At 65.0% G+C, this 20,059-nt stretch overlaps 1 protein-coding gene across 1 annotated transcript in view; it reads left to right on the forward strand.

The window, feature by feature from the left end:
• EXD3 (exonuclease 3'-5' domain containing 3) overlaps window positions 1–16,497 on the forward strand; it is a 76,984-nt gene extending 60,487 nt beyond the window's left edge. The window contains 4 exon segments of the mRNA XM_073890031.1: window positions 14,110–14,280; window positions 14,868–14,943; window positions 15,392–15,459; window positions 16,177–16,497. Coding sequence (XP_073746132.1) covers window positions 14,110–14,280; window positions 14,868–14,943; window positions 15,392–15,459; window positions 16,177–16,497 — 636 coding nt within the window.
• Window positions 16,498–20,059: the final 3,562 nt, after the last annotated feature.

Raw genomic sequence — 20,059 nt, forward strand, 5'->3', positions numbered from 1 at the left:
TCTCCGGCCAGGCCCCTGGGACCTGAGCCCACGGGGCCGAGTCAGGAGATTTGCAGCTAGTGCAGCGTCTGTGCGCGCGAGGGCAGGCATGCAGCAGAGTGGGAGCGGGGAGGAGGGCCTGGACCCCCACCACCAGGCCTCAGGTGCCCTCTGTGCAGACCCCTGGGCCCCCTGCCCTGCGTGGCGGGAAGTGCGCTGCAGGGCCTTTTCCTTCAGCGAGCTCTGGGAGGACAGGAACCTTGTCGGCTGCCTCTCTTTGTCTCTGCTCAAGCCGACAAGTGTTGTAAAGACCCCAGGACGTCCGGGACGCCTGGGAGGCATTTTAATGAGCTTTTCAGAGCCTCTGCTGCTAAGTTTTCTTGAGAAAACAGGAAGTTGGGTAGCTGGGAGGAAACCCCCACTGGCGCCCCGGGAAGCCTCGTGCTGGGGAGCAGCCTGACCTCCTTCAGGCCTGCGAGGGCACGGAGCCACCACACCCCTGCACGGGGAAGAGCGTCCCCGGCCTCACTGGCCTTGGCCATCCTGTACCGTTAGCAGCCCTCAGGCTGAGGGCCCCGCTGCCCTGCGGGGGTGGGGGGGGCCGGACGCAGGCTGTTTGAGAACGCCTGGGGGGCCACATGGAGCCAGTTCAAAGGCTCGGAGGCAGAGCCCTGATAGGGGACCAGCCAGTGCCCAGGCCGGAGAGGTGGGCACTCGGCCACCCCAGGACAGGGGACAGCCCATGGGGGCACAGCTGGGAGGGGGGTTACGGGGGTGCTGGGATCTATTCTGACTACAGCAGGTGGGACGCATTCGGAGGGTTCTGACCACAGGTAGGGAGGTGGGAGACCTGGGAGCAGCTGCTGGGCCTGCGCAGGTGAGAGGTGGCAGGTGTCAGAGCAGATGAGCAGGAGCAGATTGAGAATACAAGTTAAGGCTATGGCTGGGTTCCTAGGTTGTAGGCTTTGCCCTGGCCAGTGGGCCTGGGCTCCCTGGGGTCTGGTCTGGAGGCAGATGCACCAGGCCCTGCAGGCTGGGGAGGGGCATGCGGAAGGAAGGGGAAGCCTCAGCCCCCAGCTCACTGCTCACCTGGGGGCCCTGCCCAGCACTGTCCGTATTTGTGGAAGATATGCATTCCGCCCAAGGCCAGCTGGTGAGGACGGAGACAGGGTCCGCGACTTGGGACCATGCGACTGCACTGGCCAAGAAGCAGAGGGCAGCCACCCCAGCACCAGGGTGCACAGGGCTGGGGAGGGGGTCCCAGGCAGAGACCTGTGTGTGTGGTCACAGTCAGGGGCTGGCCACTGCGTGGGCAGCAAGTGGGGGTGCAGGTAAAAGGCTGTGTGTCGGCGCCTGATGGGCCTTTGTCAAGAAAGGGCCCAGGGACCCTTCTGGTCCCAGGGGTGGCCAGTGGCCTCCAGCTGAGCTCAGCTCCGAAAGAAAGTGTGCTGGGTGTGCCCCAGGGCAGGACCCTCCCTGGGTGGCAAATAGCTGTTTAGGAGGGTCCACGAACGTGTACAAGGACCCTGAAAGGCCAGCATTACAGGGCCAGGTGGGCAGAGAAGGGGGTCTCTGAGAAGCCAGGATTTCTAAATTTGGACCCAGCCATGATCACCAGGGAGGCATCTTGGGAAAGGTAGGAGGACTGAGCTTACTCTGCTCCAGCGAGCGCTGGTAGCATCAATGCCTAGGCCTGAGGCCGGGGTTCCCACGGAGGTTCTCAGACCAAATACCCGCTTACTGTGAGACGGGCGGCTCACTGATGTGTGGCAGTTACGTGCCAGCAGCAGGTCTGGGCAGGCCTCCGGCCACATTCCCTCCAAGTGCTCCTGGAGCCCCTCCACCACGGCATTCCCAGCTGAACCCCAGGGGCTCAGCCTCAGCTACAGCCAGGAATGGCTGACCACCCGTCCTACACACTTGGCCACCCCTACTCCCAGCCCAGGATCAGGGGAGATGCCATTCTCGGGGCCAGGCGGGATGGACCAGTGGCAAACACCAAGAAGCACAGAAGAGGTGCCCCATGGACGCTGCAGGGTGATAGCCCGAGGCTCAACACAGTGACGAGGCTGGCTCCGTGTGGTTCCGTGGGGCTCCTTGTGGTTCTGTGGGGCTCCATGTGGTTCCGTGGGGCTCCATGCAGTTCTGTGTGGTTCCGTGGGGCTCTGTGGGGCTCTGTGTGGTTCCGTGGGGTTCTGGGGGGCTCTGTGGGGCTATTGGCTTGTAAGTCTATCTAGGCATCAGAAGGTGCTGTCCACTGACCAGCAGAGAGCATCACATTCAGGACTGACTCAGGGAGGTCCTCTGTGCAGTGCTCGGCCTTCAGGGCCCTGTCCTGTGCTCCGGTGGGCCTCAGCACCCTGGCTGGTGGCTCAGAGCCTCTGTCGCCCCTGGCCCCGGCTGGAGCAGGCTGCCTCCCTGGAGACCTCCCACTGCCAGGCTGACTTTCCATTTTCCTTCCCTTCCTCGTGCTATTTTAGTGCCATTCCCAGAGGGAAAACCCACTCGACACACAGAGCATTCCCAGAGCGGGCCTGGACACTCTCTGGGCCGGTACGTCGGGGTACAAGGCTGGACGTGCAGAGGGAGAAGGCCCGGTCCAAGGTTGGGCCAGGGGCCTGGCCAGGGGTCTGTGGCCATGCCTCACACTGGTGCCCAGCCCCTGACCCAAAGCTGTGGCGCGTGCCCTGGGCACCAGGGTCCACCTTCTGGGGCATCTGCACGTGAAGAGCCAGAGTCAGGGGGTGGAGGCCTGAAGCGGGGAGATGGCCCACCTGCCCACTCCAGGGATCGGGGTGGTGGGTCTCACGTGGTGGGGGCAGGATCATGACCCCTGAAGCTGGCGACCTGGGCCTGGGATTGTCCATCAGGAACATCCGCCGAAAGGACATTCCCAGTGCCGTCCACCATGGGAAAATATTTTATCAAAGAAATTTGAGTTAAAAAAAAAAGCCTAAGCATGAACCCCTGACATGGCTAGGCGTAATGTCTATTTTTACTGTCCCTCTGGTCCCCCTCCACTGTGGTGGGGAACAGGCTGTGGCCCCCATGTGGAAGTCGGGGAGTGTCCTGGGAGGGGAGTCAGTGACGTTGGCCTCCGGAAGTGGGCACCCGGGAGGGGAGGCCTCTGCGGGACGGTGGCCCCGCCTCGGGGAGCTCTCAGGCAGCGCTGGCTGCAGGATCCCCAGGGGGGAGAGGGAGTGGGGCCAGAGAGAAGCCTGCAGTTGGGGGAGGCCGGGCCTTGGGCTGCAGGCTCACAGGCACCCAGGAGACAAGAGGGCCGGGCAAGGGCCCTGGGACAGAGGTGGACAGCAGCCCAGACTGATCTCTGGAAGGGGAGGGATGCAAGCAGAGGGCTCCCAGGGCCTGGGGATGTGAGGGGAGCTCCAGAGCAGCCAACCCCCGGCACCCACGCCTGGAACCCAGGGCCAGCCGTGGCACCTGTGCTTGGCCCGGTCCCTGGGCCTGCAGACCCTCCCTCTATCCCGATGACCAACTGCAGACCAGGGACCGACAGGAAGAGGGGCCACGGCCGCTGACCCCGCCCCTCCCCATCCTTTGTGCTCCCTGGCCCCCAGCCCCGTTCCCACACTCGGTGCCCCCAGGGTCACAGAGGCACAAAGCCTGGGGAGGGGTGGCCACCACCCTGCACAGGGAGAGACCCCAGCCCCCTGGCTCTGAGGCTGCAGGAGGAGCGGCCGGGGGCTCTGGAGGAGGATGGGTTTCCGCGCTGTTGTGAGACCTCAAGGACAGTGGGATCCACCAGCAGGTTTTGGCGGGGGCTGAGGCCAGCGTGCCCCCAGACTCGAGAGGCTAGCCATCACCCTGGGTGATGGCCCGGAGCAAGCCTGGTGCCGTCCCTAGGGGTGACAGCAGAGTGGGTCACCTCCAGGCTCTCCCCACAGCTTGTAGGGTCACCCCCTCTCCCTTCCAGAGAAGTCGTGGGTCTCAGAGCCCCGGCTTCTGTTCCCACCAGACGGCCCTGGGGGACTGAAGACTTGGACCCCATTGGCCTGGGGGTCCCCCAGCTTCTGGTGGCCCTGATCTGACCCTGGCCACTTTAGGAAAGATCCTGGGCCAGCATGACAGCCACACCTGCATCCTTGACACTGAAGCAGGGCTGCCCCTGGATGCCAACCCATCCAGCAGCCAGCTTTATGCGAGACCCTAACCTGCGAGTGGCACCTGTCCGTGTGTCCACACCAGGCCCTCTGCCCCCAACCCACCCCTCCCTGGGCTGTGTCACCCCTTGGAGTGGCCTGGGCTGAGAGGAGGTCTGAAGGCCAGCCCTATGCCTATGGCCTTGAGACCTGCCGAGGCTTCTCTGGGCCGGCGCCTGGGGAGGTTGGTGTGTGAGTCCCCAGCCCAGCTTATGCCAGGCGCCCACCCAGGTACCAAGCTCCTTTCTCCTTCTCATGTGTGTCCGTGTGGCGGGTGCCCCAGGATCCAGCAGTCCATGATCCTGTGCTTCTAACGGGCCTTCGCATCAGCGCTGTGGGGTCTCCTCTGGACGGGCTCCTCTGGCTGTACGCCCCCCGCCGAATGTTGATGGGAGAGTGCACACATGTCCTGTCTACTTTCAGAAGGGGTTGACGTGCTTAAGGCTGAACTTCAGAGGGCACGGATGCACCCAAGGTAGGATGAACTCCCACCCAGACGGCGCTTCCCACTGCCCTGGCTGGTGTGAGGGGATGGGAGCAGGTGCCCCATCCACTGCTGGGATGCAGGTGTCCACAGGTACATGGACACACAGCATGCAGGTGGGCGTTGGTGGCCTGGACAGACACAACCACGGCTCTACCTCAGGCCACTGGGAGCTTGGAGGAAGGACAGCAGGGACCACCTCAGGCAGGACAGTGTAGGCCTGGCCATGCGGGCCAGGTGTCATCTGAGCCGGTCAGCTGAGGTCAGAGGTGGAGGGGGGAACAGAACTGGCCATGTGGGCGCCCTCAGCGTCGTCCTCTGTCCCAGACACCTCCGACAGTAAGACAAGGCCTGGAGCCCAAAACGCAAAGTCTGTGGGTACGGCCGTGTCTCTGGGGACCACGGTCCTTCCCCCTCTCTGCTCTGTGCCTCCACGGGCGCTCTCACTGTGCCACTTCCCAAAGCCCCGAGCCATGGACTCTCCAGAACCCCAAGCCAGAATGTGAAGGCCAGCTCCTGGCAATGCCTGAGAACCGGCCTCTGAAGAAACAGGGAGCCAGAGCCCCTGGTGATGCCTTTCCATGGGGCGAGGGCACTGGATGCTGGCGGGCCTCCGGATTGGGTGGGGGGAGGGTCAGGGCTGCAGAGCGGAACACCCCCACCCCCTGGCACAGTCAGAGGGGCCCTGAGGCTCCGGGAGAAAGCAGCACACCCAGGTCCCCCACAGCCAGGGTTGGGGTTAGCGGCAGGTTGAGACAGACACCCTGATGTCAGCACCCAGCAGCCCGCGGCTAAATCATGAAATTCAAATTTCAGCGTCCATAAATAGTTTTCTTGGCAGCAGCCCTGCCTGTGTGTTCCTACGCTGCCCACAGCTGCTTTCTCAGGGACCCACCGGCCCTCGCAGGGGACTGACCCAGGCCGAGGGGCCTGGCCAGCATCTCATGGGGGGAGGTGGGCGCTCTTCTTCCTTTGGAGCAATTTCCAGCCCCAAAGCAAGTGGGGCCCCAGAGCCAGGGGGCAGTGAGCCCCTTGGTGGGTGGCCATGGGACCTGGATGGGCACAGCAGGCCTGATTTCTGCAGACCCACTGTCCGCTCAACCCTGGATATGGGAAGCAAGACGGGCCTGGCTGGCCTCAGGGGTGCAAGGCCAGAGGCAGCCAGCCCCCGGGGAGTTGCAGATAAAGGAGGCTGTGGGCAGCCGTGGATTGGGTCTGGGGAGGGTCTGCCAGGCAGTGACTGTTCCATCCATGTGCTGTCGGGGCCAGTGGACGGATGGCCAGGGCTACAGGGCACCTAGCCACTTCTCCCTCACCTGCTGGGGCTGGGGAGTGGAGTTTGTCCCCTTCCCCTCCCCCTCCAAGGTGCCCCGCTCACCGCCCACCCCCTGTCCTGAGGCAGGGCCACTGTGTGTGGAGCACATTCAGGACGAGCGTAGACCCCAAAGGTCTCTGGGGAGAGATGGGGCATCCAGGGCTGAACAGCATGAGATAGGGCCAGCCAGAGAGGGAGGGGCCTAAGAATAACCCTACAAAGGGAGATAGGCCTGCCCAGCCAAGCCGGCACTCCTCCCTGGAGGTGGGGGAGGGGGTGGGGGAAGGTCTGTCAGAGAAGTGGGGGGAGTCCGGCTCCGGGAAGGACTGCGTCTTCCTCCCCCCCATATGGAAAACCCATTTCAAGGCACAGGTGGTGGTGGAAGGGGCCAGCTTCCCTGGGCTGACTCTGGCCCTGGGAGGAGGCAGGAAGGAGAAGGGCCAAGGGACCCCTGCCCTGTGCTCATGCCCCAGTCACGCTGGCTCCCCACCATGCTGAGCCGGTCATACTGTCGCTCCTGTGACACCCTTCTCCCCTGGTCTGCCAAGCCCCAGGTTGGCTGTCACCTCCTCCAGGAAGGCCCCCAGGCCCCCAGCCCAATCTCTAGAACATCACCCTTTGGAGGAGGACTTTGGGGCTCCTCTTTCCCTTGGCTGGGAACACTGTGGGGCAGGGCTGCTGTGACTGAAAGGCCCCACAGACGTTCAGGCAGGTTCAGACCCCAGGGTGCAGGGCGTGGGGTCCCGGACCACCGCCCGCTGCCTGAGAGCCTGGCTCCACTTGTCTGCGGAAGCAGGGCAACCAGGGCCACTCCCCAACTTCCTTAGCCTGTCCCCCATTGCCCCCCCGCCCCCCCGCGGCCCTAGGTGGGAGAGGTCCCCCAGCCCCCCTCGCCCTGGGTCCTGGCGCGGGAAGGCAGGCGCAACCGTTTGCTTTTGAATCTCGGCCGGGTGTCCTGAGTGGCCCTTTCAAAGGCCGGCCGGGGGCGGGGGCCGTTCCCAGGCGCGCCCCGCCCTCCCCGCCCGCCCCTCCTCCCGCTTTCCCACGCGGCCCGGCCGCGGCCGCCGGCTGGTTCTCACGGCCCGCTGCCCCTCCCCCGTCTGGGAACGGCCGCGCTGCGCCCGCCGCGCTGGGGTGCCCGGGAGCCCCGGGATGGGCGGTGCGCTTAGCCGGGGTTCCTGGAGGGGGTGCCGCCTAGGGGCTGCTGAGGTTTGCCAAAGCGGGGGCAGACAACAGCCCCCCGACCCGCCCGCAGGGCCTGAGGCTAGAGGACATCCTCTGGCCCAGATTCTGTTTGATTTCACCTAGGGCAGGTGGTTACGGCCCCCCACACCTCATGGAGAGACCTAGGGGGCCCTGGCTGTGCCTGCCTTGTGCTGGGGACGGTGAGCAATGACCCCTCACTGGGGTTTCCCTGACTCGGGGGCAGGTTCTGGGGCTTCTGTTCCTCCCAAAAGCCTGGAAGCCTCGGGCACTGGACTACACGAATACAAATACAGACGCCCGCTAACTGTGAACTTCAGAAAACTTGTCTACCTTCTCTCATAGAAATGTATTGCACACTTTCTCTGAAATTCACATTTAGGGCCCGAGTTCTCCCCAGCCCCTGACAGTGGGGCTGTGACCGCCCCGTGTCAGGCTTAAGGAAGCAGGGCAGGAGGTCTTGGCCACCTATCTGGGCCCCGCGGCTCACACCACTTGGCTTGCCTCCCTGGATGTCAGCCCCAGCCCCCCCAAGGGAGCTGGAACGTGGCGTGTCATCTGCCCAGCCTGGACTGGATTGTCGACCCCACTGTCCCCACACAGTGGGGTCTGCATGTCCAGGTCCTAGGTGGGCCCTGGGCTGTGGCTGGTGCAGTTGGAGGAGGAGCGTTCAGGAGCTAAGGCACCCAGGGTGGGCAGGGGACACCCAGCTGGAAGCTCAGCTGCCCGTCCTGCTTGTAGCCACTTTCCAGGGCTCAGGCCTGCAAGCCCCCGAGGGGCCTGGGGGAGGGGCCGTGACCCTCCCCTATGTCCCTGGCCAGGGTGACCTGGGGCGCTTCCCGTTCATGCCCTGGTTGTCAGGCATGCTGTGTCCTGGAAAGCTGTGTCTGTCCTTCTGCCCAGGGCTTTCTCCCATTCCACCCACTGCCCTTTCCTCCTTCCCTTGACACCAGAGTGTCACCAGCAGGCTCACGGATGTCCAGGGAGGTCTTAGGATGTTCTCCACAGCCATGGCTGTTGGGGCCCTCACTGCTGCTTGTCAGCGCCCCTCGTCCACTCTGCAAGCCTCACGGCAGCTCCAGAGCCGGGCGCTCCACACCCAGAGAGCCTGGGGCAGGTCCTCGGGAAGTGGCCGTGGCCCTCCTGTCCCGGCAGCAGGCTGGGGGGGTTCTGGCTCCAGCTGCCAGGTATACACTTCCCTCTGCGGCCAAGGTCCCAGACCTGGGGTGCCAGCCTGGTAAGGCTGCTCCCATCTGACCCTGTGCCCTCCGAACCAGTCTTGGCTCCCCACCTGCTTGGGGAGGCAGTACCCTGAGCATAGAGGTCCCCAGGAACGAGCTCCTGTACTCCCCTGCCAGGTACACACAGGCGCCTGCCTGCAGGCTGCCCACACACACGGACACACTCCTGGGGCCAGGGGAACACGTGAGGTCCCCCCCTCTCACCCTGAGACGCCCTGCCACACCAGTCCTGTGTCCACACGGTGGAATGCCCAGTGACGCCTCTGACTACGGCTCACATGCAGACCCACGCTCGGCCCCTCTGAGCCCTGGTGCTTCTGAGAGACACACCTGCGGAGCACCAGCTCACACTCACGGGCCCAGTGCCGGCCCTCTCGGAGACTCGTTCATACCACATGGCCCCTGTGGGGGCCCCTGACACCCTAGGGAGCCCACGCCCTGCTCTGTCTGTGGAGACGCCGTCCTGGCCCCACGAAGGGGATGGGCAGTGGCCACGCGGGGGAGGGCTGGGCCCATGGGCACTGACCCTCCTGGACCCGGGGCCAGGGCAGGCCTTGGAGCAAGGCCCCTGCAGGGCTGCCATCCCAGGTCATGGACATCAGAGGTGGAGGCCACTGGAGGGCCACGAGCCTGCCTCACAGCAGAAGAGCATTATTGTTGGGTTTTTGTTTTTTTAAGATTTTATTTATTTGAGAGAGAGCGAGAGAGCACCCACTGGAGTCGGAGGGAGGGGGGGAGCGGCAGAGGCAGAGGGAGAAGCACACTCCCCACTGAGCAGGGAGTCCGACGTGGGGCTCGATTCCAGGACCCGGAAATCATGACCTGAGCCGAACAAAGGCAGACGCTGCCCTGGCTGAGCCCCCCAGGTGCCCCATGGGAAGGTTTTAAAACCCAACAATAAGGAGTGCCCAGGATCCCAGGGTCCTGGGATCTAGCCCCACGTCGGGCTCCCTGCTTCTCCCTCTCCTCCCCACTCCTGCTCTCTCTCACTATCTCTGTCTCTCTCAAATAAATAAAATATGGAAAAACAAACAAACAAACAAAAAAACGAAACCTTCCCTCAAAGGCCAGGATAGCATCTGTAGCCACGCACCCCACCCCCCAGGGCCTGGGGGCTGGCCCTTCTGCCCCAGCATTTGTACCTGGCAAGCGGGATGGGGATGACGCCCCACAGAGGCCCCGAGCATCTCAGCTATGGGCTGGCCACAACTGCAGCCCGCCCACCCCACCCCACCCCACCCCCGTTCCCCTGGCCTGTCTCCAGTGGAAAATCAGGCGACATCCCATGCCGGGGGCCAGCAGGGGCTTCGTGGGCAAAGCTGGCTGATGCTCTTGTCTTGGAGGAGGGTCACAGCCCCAGCATAGCGGGCAGATGGCTCAGGGCCCCACGAGGTGTTGCTGGGACAGCGTGGGAGAGCGAGGTGTGGAGCGGACCCAGGCCTCACTGCTTCCCCCCGGGGCTTCGTCCCGCCCCGTCCAGCGAGGTGTCAGGCCAACACCCCAGGCCGGGGGTCTTTCATCCCAGCCCTTTGGCCCTGCACCCGGCACCATTTGTTGGGGCGGCTCTGGAGGGGTCACGGTGGATAAGCCAGCCAGGGAAGGCCTCAGGGCCTGCCCTTCTCAGAACAGCAAGTGTGGACGGTGAGGGGAGGCAGGGACCAAATGGGCAGAACACACCACGGGACGGCGACACTGGTGTCCTGTGGCTGAGACCCACCAGGGCCCCCACTCCCCTGACGTGAGCATCTGAGACGCTGGCTGCGCATAGGTGTGCTCTGGGAAGGTGCCAGAAACGGAAACCCTTCTCATTGACATGCTGGCTTTTCCCACCAGGTGGTGGGTTGAGGGGAAGTTTATTTTCTTCTGCTTTTTTTATGCTTTGCTGTTCTCCTAATTTGCTCTAAAGGAGCAAGAAACGGCCCATTACTCTAGAGCATGTCACAGCTTCTGAGCCGAAGCCCCCATCCACCCTGCCCGTGGGGTCAGAAAATCCCAGAACATGGCCTTCCAGGGTCTGGGTACCGGACCGACTTGTCCTCCCGTCCCTTACCCAGGGTGGGGGCTCCAGGGGCTGGCAGGGCCCTGCTTGGAGCCCAAACAGCACTTGCCATCAGGCAGGAGTGAGGTTTCTACGAGCCCTCCCCTTGCTCGCAAGAGTGGAAAGCCCTGACAGCAGGACACTGGCGTGGCCCGGCCCGGTTCCCAGCTGGGAGGTGGGGCCTGCAACTCTCAGCTGCGCCAGGTGCCCACTGGGCAGAGAAAATGGGGCCAGCCTGCAGTGGGGAGCTCAGGTCACAGGCCTGCCTGCTGGTTGAGCCCGGAGCCTCACCCACATTCTCCTAAGAGTGGGTCCCTCCACTGGGCTCCCAGCCTAGGCAGGTTCCTCCTGCCCAGCAGCACCCTGAGGAACATGGGTTCTCGCTCATGCCCCATGCTGTGGTGAGCCCCAGGTGCGGGTCCCATACCACCCTCCTCTCTCCCTCTAGGCAACCAGCAGAACTTAGCCAGTGCTGCTCTCAGCCCTGAGAGGGGCTGGCAGGCCCTGGCGCGGAGCCGCCTCCTGCCCTGCTCATCACGTTCTGTGGCCCTGGCTGGGGCCTGCCTCTCTCCGCTCCCCACACTGGTGTCCCGGCTGCCCACTGGTTGCACACAGCAGACCCCCACAGGCCCACTGACCCGGGCCGCGTATGTGTGGCCTGTGTGCCTGGGGCAGGTAGGTATTCAGGGGAGGTGGGGACCCGGAGCAGGTGGGCATCTAGGAGTGGTGGGCGCCCAGGGGGTGGGAACACAGACAGTTCCAGGGACACAGAGCTCAGGACAGATGCCGTGAGCTTGCCTCTTGCTCAGCTGTGGTTCTGCTGGCCACGACCACCCCTGTGGGTTGGTGTGGCTGTGATTCCTGGGCTCAGAGCTGAGCGCAGACCCGCTCTTGGGCATGGCTCCCCACACCTGGGAACTGGCCCCTCAAAGCCCCCCCAGCTGCCCCCTGCCAAGTCTTAGCCTCAGAGGAATGGACAGCTATCCCAGGCACCTGCCGTACCCTTTCCTCACACACCCAAGAAGCCCAGAGAACCAAACCTGCCGGAGAAGTGACCAAGAGGTCAGGCCTGCCTACCTGCAGGTCCATGGGCCCCACCAGTCCCAGGACCAGCCCCTGCTGGTGGCCCAGCCCCCAGGAGACAATGTCCCACTCGTGGGCTTGTGCCCCTGCCTGAGGCCGTCCCCAGGAAGACGGAGTGCCCTGAGCATGGCAGGCATTGGCTCTGAGCAGCTGTAGGAGCTGTGGGAAGCAGGCAGGCAGATGGACCCCTGGACAGGGAGGCCAGAAGCCTTCCCAGCCCCTCCTGCCCCCAACTCACCTGGCCCCTCCCACCTAGCCGGGCTCTGGGGGTGGAGGCCAACCCTGCCTCAGGCTCCCAGACTGAATGGGGGGTTGCACAGAGACCGGGCCGGACTCACGGGACCCTACCACCCAGCCCCTGTCCAGGGCCTCCTCCGGGACCCCCACTGCTGTCTGCACAGACCCACCAGCATCCCAAAGCTAGGGTTTGTGTGTCCCGCAAGGAGGAGTGGGCATGGTTTGGGTACCACCGGCACACACCCCCGCTCCTGGGGGTCAGTGTGAGGGTCCCGGTGTGGGGCCCTAGCTAGCCGAGGGCTCTGTGACTGTGAGCAAGTGACTCAGCCCCTCAAGAAGGCCCCTTTCTTCAGAACGAAAGGGCAAAGGCTCTACCGCTTTGGTGTCAGGAGGGGGCCCCTGCTGGCCTGGCACCAAGTCCGTGAGCAGGCATGTGCTAGGCCGTGAACCCCAAAGGGCAGGGCCGCAGCCTTGCTCCAGGGGTGGCCGCTGCCCACCCACAGCAGGCAGTCAGGCAAGGCTTGCCGGGCCCCACAGTGGAGATGGACAGAGAGGCGCTGGGTGCTGGTCCTTCCGACAGACGGGGAATGCAGGGCAGAGGGGGTGAGAGTGCAGAACCGGCTTTTCCAGATGGAGGTGGGGGTAGGGCAGGGCCTCCCAGGGCCCTATGGGGTGACAGTGGGCAGCAGCCGTGGGAAAACCAGCACCGATGGTTCCCGAGGGTGGGGCCAGGTCCCTGTGGATGGCACCCGCCGTTTGTCTGCGTGCAGTGACTCAGCTTGAGCTGGCAGCCCCGCCCAGGTGTGCGCACCAGGCCCAGGTCCTGGGTAGCTGGCAGAGTGCTCAGAGAGGATCCCACCCTCCTGCCGATGCTCCATCCCTCTCACACCTACTGGCTCTGACCCCTTGGGGGGCCTGCACAGGGGGAACATGGGCCTCTGTGCTGGGCAGCCCACTGGTGCTCCGCGCCTTCCCCAGCTGGACCTGGAGTGACCACAGGCCAGACGGGCACCCGGGGCTCCGCCCGCACCCTACCCCAGGAAGGTCCCTGGATCTGTGACCAGGAGGCCAGGCGCCCCCCACCCCCACAGACTCCCTGGGTCACAGGCCGGCCCAGGGTCTGGTTGGCAGAGGTGGCCAGGGAGACAGGAGGCCCCCCAGAGAAGCAGGAGGAAGGGTCCTGCCTGGGATCAGCCCGACCCCAGCCCCGCCTAGGCCTCCCAGCCGAGGCCACCCCACCCACCCTGCACTCCCAGGCCCTGGCTCCCGATGCTGGATGTGGAGCCATGAGGCCACAGGTAAAGCAAGCTCACAGTGTTGAAAGGCCCGTGGGAAAAGGGCGTGTGGGGGCAGGGGGGGCACCGCCTCTGACGTGGGCACACCCTGAGGCTCCAGGGGCCCGTGGCTGTCGCCTACCCACCCACCCCCAGGAGCCATGTCATCCAGGGCACTGGCCAGGCTCCTCCAGGTGGGGGCCGAGAGGGATCCCGTGAGTACAGATCACGGCCCCTCCTCCCTGAGGCCTGGGAACCCCCCAGGCCCTGCTCTCGGCTCTGCTTCCTCCTGCAGGTTGCTCTGAGGTCTGGAAGGGCTGTGACCGGTGTGCATGTCTCCATGGGTACCTGTCCCTACCTGCCTGCCAGCCAGGTCTCTAGGGGCCTGGCCCCTCCCGCTCTCCCTCGGGGCCCTCCCCACCTCACCCTGGGAATTCTGGGGTCCCTCACCCTGTCAGGCAGGGCCCATCAGAAAGCAACCCTGGGGCAACTGTGTGGGGAGGGCAGGGCAGGCCCCAGGAGCCCCCACCTCCACCAGGGTCGCCGCCAGTTCAGCAGGGCTGAGCTCAGCCCCTCACCCATGGCATGTCCTAGACAAGGACCCCAACGAGAAGCGCAAGTGGATTCCCTCCTGCTCCCCACAGATGCGGTGCCCAGTGGGCCCAGACACAGGCAGTGTGTCTGTGAAACATGGACAACTGAATGGCTTGGCTCACCCAAGCTGGCTCACCAGCTGAGGGGTCAGCTGTGGGGCTGCTTACCCTGGCCCTTAATGCTGGGCCCTGTGTCCCCCACCATGCTGAGCCAGCCCGGGGCCGCCCAGGCCTGGCTTTGCCCTCAAGACTCTGGGGGTTGGGGAAAACAGCCCAGGTGATAGCAGAGTGCCACAGGGTCTTGGGAGCCAGAAAAGGCTACCCAGGACCCACTGGGACAGAGCAGTCAAGGAGGGCTCCCAGGAGGTGGTGTGCCCTGTCGCGCAGAGACAGGAAGGGATGTGTTGTTTGTGTCTGTGAAACCCCCTAGCCAGGCCCAGAGCTGCAAGGAGCATGAGGCTGTGGGTGGGAGGGTGGAAGGGGCCTCACGGGGCCTCGGCAGCCCCTCTGTCCCCGGGCCTGTAACTGTGACCAGTACCTGAAGGTCTCCAAGGACATGACGTGGCAGCTGTGGCTCAGCAGCCACCAGGAAGGCCCCAGCAGCACAGGGATGTGTGCCCCATGGGGTGGCCACGGGCTCTGTGGGGTCTGTGGACAGTGGCCCAACGACTGGGTACTCCCAGGATGAAAGTACACGTGTGGCCAGGGGCTGGTGGAAAGACAGAGCGCATGACGTGCAAAGGTCGCAGGCCCAGGGGGACAGGAAGCTCCGACACTCCGCACCCCTCTGGGTGGCGCTCCCCACCCCCGTCCCAGAGGCCCTGCGCGGGGGGAGCACGCACCCACGCACACCTGTTCACGCGTGCACACTTGGGCACACATGGGCATCTGCCCGCACACCTCTGCACCACTGGCGCTCGCTAAGCGATCGGAAGGTAGCTGAGCCAGGACAGACAGGAAGGAGGGCAAACCCCAGAGGCCCACCCCCCAGCCTCAGTTTCCGTGTTTGTAAAACTAGAAAGAAAAGGGTGCAGAGCATGCAGAGACTTCGAAGTTACTGGCCAGGGCTGCGAGTGTGCCCGGCCACTCCTAGCATGGCGCCTCCACCCCCTAGAGAGAAGGGCCCCGTGGAGGGGGCACCAGCGGAGCCTGACTGGTGCTCCCTTGGCCCCCAGCCCCTCCTCGGGGGAGGCCAAGCATAGAAGGGTGTCTTGGGACACTCTCTGGGCGGGTCAGCCTGAGGTCTGGGTGCCTCTCCAGGATGCTGACGTCCCTCCTTGCTCTTCCCGCCTCCCTCGGAGGTTTCGGGCCAGAGTGGGGGCCACCCACTCTTCAGGTGAGCCGTCGTGATGGCCTGTGTCCAGCCCCAGCCGCCCTCAGCTCTCCGCAGTGTGGCCTTGAAGCGTTCAAGGCCCAGGAGGGGAGGAGCAGCGTATGCGCGGGGCAGTCCGTGGGAGCGCAGGGCTCCCGTCCCTCTGAGCCACCAGCAGCCCACCCAGAGGCCCCCACTGTCCTGGGGTAGTGGGCAGCACTCCTGCAGGCCCCCTGGTACTTCGGGGCCTCCAGGTAGAGGCTGAGGCCAGACGGGCCGGCAAGCTAGGGAGGCCGGCCAGCTGGAGGACATAGCCTTGCTGGGTTCCAAGGAGGCAGTGGGGCTCGGGTGAGGGGCGCATCCAGTCAGGCCCCCACTGCCGTTGAGCTGGAGCCATCTGGCAGAAGTGTTTGCTGAGCCAAGTAGGAAGGGCAGCAGAACAGGGAGGACCCTTGTCCCACCTGCTCCACAGTCATTGCTGCCTCCTCGGCCGCCCGCGGCCTGGCCGTCTCCGTGGCGTCTCCCACGCTCGTAGTGGGGGTAGGGACCCTCTCACAGGGTCACAGTGTTCACTTCCCGGGTCTCTGCTGGCACCCGGAGCTCCCGCAGGTCCCCAGGGCCCCTGCCCGCCCGCTGGGGTGCGGGCTGTTGTGAAACTCGCCCCCCTGGAGGTGGCTTATCTGCTCATCGCCACAGATGGGATGCCCCCGCCCCCACCAGCCAGTTCTCAGGCCCCCAAGTGCCCTAATTGGCTAATCTCACGCCCAGAGCTTGTTTCCCAAGGACCTTTGAGCCCCAAGAACATTCCAAGGTGTGAGTTCCCATGGGAGGGGACCGGGCTAGCACCAAAGCTCCTCAGCCCCCTGCCCTCTGCCCTTTCTGCTAAGGGTGGGGGAGAGGCTAGGCGCCCGGAGGTGTACTGTGGGCACAGGGGCTGCCGGGCCCCATCCTTAGGACAGTCCCTGATGACCCTGATTGATTAACAGGTGATGAGCCCACCCGAGCGAGGACCTACAGGAGGCAGGTGAGCCCTGGGGCCACCCTGGAGGACACGTGGGGCTCCAGACATGGCCCCAGCCCAAACCAGGGTTCATGTCCTGGCCCAGTAGAGAGGATGGTCCCTGTGCCCTGGGTGAGGGGCAGGACCAGTGGGGAGGGCCGGGGATCCATGGGTTAGATGAGGCAGAGGGTTGGGGGGATGGGGCCACATAGGGAGGAGCCTCCGGAAGGAGTGGGGTGGGGACCAGACACCTGAAGGCTGAGCGCTCAGAGCAATGCTTCCACCTCTCCCGGCTCGACTCGGCCCTGGAGGAGGCCCCCAGGGGCTCCAGCTATGATCTGGCCTGCCACTGGCTGGAGGCGGACGACCTGCAGGCCGGAGCGCACGCCACCCTGGGCCACGGCACCTGGCTGCCGCCAGCAGGGGTCCCAGAGGGCGTGCTGCCGCGGCCCAGCCTGCAGCCCTTCTGCTGCACCGGCTGTGGCAGGGTCTTCTGGGAGGGCTCCCACCTGGGCCGCATCACCACGCATTTCAGCGAGGTCCTGCATGGTGCCTCCAGCCCCTGGGAGCAGAGCTGAGCCCCCGGCCCCCACCCAGCCAGCGGCCCCTCCTGAGGATAGGGCCGCGGGCCTCGCTGGTCTGCATTGCCCCCCGACTCCCTGCACACACCTGGGTGCCCCCCACTGGCGTGCCAGCAGGGTCCCAGCCCCGCACAGCTGCTGGAGTGTGGCGGGGGGGATGCAAGTTTTCCCTCACAGTCAGGATGCTCGGACCCTGAGCCGAGAATCGCCTGACATTCAGGAATGAGGCTGGCGGAAGGTGGGAAGGACACGCCTGGTAGAGGAAATTGCACAAAGGCCCAAGGGTGGGACCCAAGTGGCTCCCTGTCCGCGGGGCTCAGCAGGCTGGGGGGAGGGGCACACGGGCTCCCCCTGCGCTAACTCACTCCACCCCCACTACCCCACCCTGCTGGCCGTCTCAGGCCAAGGGCCAAGCCTCCAGGCCAGGCAGGACGGGACCTTCCTGCCTGCCCCCAAGTAGGTCCCAGCCAGGCTGGCCTCAGGACCCTCCGGGGTCCTCTGGTTCCAGGGAGTAAGCTGGTGGGATCCTGGTGGGGCCGGGCCCGTTAGGCCAGATGGCAGGGTGGCTTCCTGGGGACTGGGCCCCAGCCCTGCCTGGTGCAAGGGCAGGGCAGCCCCCCTCTAGCAAGACATCCATTGTGTACTGGAAGGCCGTGGCCTGGAGGGAAGGCGGCACCTCTGAGTCTCCTGCCCTGGCCCCCTCGCTGGCCAGAGCTTGACCCCACAGGCCTCTCTTCCTCCCCCCACCCCCACCCCCCAGTCAAGGCTGGGTGGCCCCCTCTCATGAAAGAGGGCAGCAGCCGAAGCCACAGGGGAGCCCTGCACACAAGAGCCTTCCCCTCACAACTGCAGGAAGCAGGGGCTTCTCTGCCCACTCAGAGGGAAACTGAGGTGCAGGCGCCCATGGCAGGCACCCCAAGGGCCCACGGGCACTGGTGCCAGGTGGGCGGGGAGAGGAACCTAGACCGCATCTTGCCCTCGCTGCCTCCTCCTGGCTCACCCCCGAGGAATGTGCCCCCCCCACATCCCTTTCCGGTCCTTCCTTTCCTTGAGCGGAAACCAGCTCAGATTGGGCTGAGGAGCCCAGGCGGAAGCCTCGGAAGCCTCGGGACTGCTGGGGCCTGGGAGCTGGGGCGGGGCTGCCGCCTCTGCCAGAGCAGGGTGCACCTGCAGGCCCAGGTGTGGTGGCCTCAGGTACCAGGTGGGCACGGGCCGTGCCTAGCCTGCCTCTGCCCCTGCCCAGGTTGGGGGCCATGCTGAAAGGCCATACGGACATCCTGCCACATTCCCTGTGCTCTCCTTTCCCTGGAAGTGCCCACCGGGCGCCAGGCGCTCAGCCCCCCAGCCACTCTGGGGCCAGCTGGAGCAGGGTGCCCCTGCACAGACGGAGGGAGAGGCTCCGAGGCTCAGAGGACAGGGCCAGGCCTACGCCGCAAACTGGCCTTCCCCACCCTTTGGTCACTCCTGAGCCTGAGGGCCAGGCAGGGCTGCCAAGGTGAGCAGGCAAGCCCCACCAGCGGTGGAGACCCTCTGTGGTTGGGGTGCTGCTTCCAAGAGCCAGACCACCAGCCCAGTCCTAGGAGGCAGCCCTGAGCACGCTCCTCCCCCGGTAGGGTTAGGAGGAAACCACCAGGGGTGCTGGCCCCACTGCCCAACCCAGCTGCTTCCTGGACACTCTGCTCTGACCCCAGGCCCTGATGTTGGTTGCAGCTGGTCCTCAACAGAAAGAGGCCACAGCCAGGGACAAGCGCGGGGAGACAGGAGACCAAGTGTCCTCCTGTCCGTCCGGGCAGGCCCAGCCCCAGCATCCCTCTGCCCTGTGTACCCTCTAGAAGGAGGAGAGGGCAACCAAGTGGGGCCCCTTTCTCAGTGTGTCCCTCCCTCACAGCCACGACTGTACCATCCAGCCTTCCCTCCCACCTCCCCACCCCTCTGCTGCCCAGACCGGCTGTCTCCCTCCAGGGACCCTCTGGGGACCCTCAGAGGCTCAGGAGCTCACTGCCTGCCCAGCCTGGCTCCACGGCAAACCGCTGGTCCTGAGCCATCAGGGGTCAGCCCAAAGAGCCTTCTGAGGCCCCCAGACAGCCTTAGTCCCCTTCCCAGGCCAGGGGTCAGGCACCATGCCCACCGGGTGGGCTGTGGTCCTAGTGCCAGGCCGTGCCCTGAGCGGCCAGCAGGGCAGGCAAGAGCCGAACACTGATTGTCTGCCACAGTTCCTGCCCTGGGCGTCCTTCCTCCGCTCTGGCCGAGGGCTGAGTGTTTGTTATTTGATCTCTATCCTCTCTCGGCCCTTCTACCAGGTGTCTGGGCTGCTGGGAAGAAACACTCTCCTCTTTCCCACGCTCCCCGACACATTTTAATGAATTAGCTGGAAGCCCCGCCCCCCCACTGCCCGCCTGCCTGCTCACCCTCCCTCCCCTGCCTAGTGCCTTTAAGGTGGCCGCGGCCTTGGCCCGGCTCTGGCCAGCCGCCCCTTCTGCGCTGTGCTCCCCAGGCTGCCCCACCCAGATCTTCCCAGCCCGTATCCCAGAATGCTACCCAGGCTGCCCCACCCCTGCCCATGTTGCTCCCCCCTCCCCACTGCTCTGAGCCTGGAAAGGAAGGGGGTCCCCAAAGGAAGAAGGGGACCCCCTGCGACCCCGGCCTCCACCCCACCATGGCCCTGCGGGGTGGCACCCCCTGGGCCAGCACCCTCAGAGCTGATGCGGAGAAGGACGGGGTCCAGCTGCGTAGCCAGGGTTCAGTGCGTCCCCACAGATCCCAGGTCAGGGGTTTCTCCCTCGGAGTCAAGTTTGTGGAGTGACACCACCAAGAGAGCCACAAACACCAGAGGGGGGCTTTCCTGAGCCCCGGGGCAGGGCCTGGCCCATGGCGGGCCTCTCCCCCTCCCTCCAAGGCACTTGGAAATGTCTTCCTTTCGGACTGTTCCTTCAGCAAACATGTAGGAGCCGGTGTTCTGCAAGCCCCTCTTCCCCTCCTGTCCTTGAATGGGGCAACTCCTAGGGTGTGGAGCAGAGCGGCTCAGAACGAAGTGACCCAGCCACAGTGGAGAATTCCATCAGCTCCCCAGGGACAGTGTGACCATCCCCTGAACCCCCCGATGGCAGGCCTGGCTACACCTGTCTGACCCTCACACCGAACCCTGGGTGGGGCAGGAGGCAACCTCCGGCTAGACTCTTACGGCCACTCTGGCCATGCGGATCCAGCTGGGGGACACCCAAACTACCGATTTCATGGCCCGTGGTGGCGGCCGCACGTTCCCACATGGAGCTCACAGGGCCCCTTTGTCTGCCCTCCCTGAAGCCTGCGCCGTGTCAATGGGACTTTTCTCCCAGGCTCTGCTCCCAGGCACAACAGGGTCTCCAAGATGCCCTTCTTCAGGTCAGGGGACCTGAGCCCACCTGGGCTGGGGCCTGTCTTTGAGCCCACTGCCCTCCGGGGACAGCCCTGGGCACGTTCTCAGAGGACCCTGCTGTCCACGCCCAGCCCTGTTCCAGGGAGAAGCAGGGAGGTACGTGCCCGCCTAGCAGGTCACAGCCCTGCACAGGGTTGCATGCTC

This window comes from Callorhinus ursinus, unplaced genomic scaffold, assembly GCF_003265705.2.
Source record: "Callorhinus ursinus isolate GAN/ISIS: 27379988/994484 unplaced genomic scaffold, GSC_fseal_2.0 scaffold125, whole genome shotgun sequence".
Classification (NCBI taxonomy): Eukaryota; Metazoa; Chordata; class Mammalia; order Carnivora; family Otariidae; genus Callorhinus; species Callorhinus ursinus.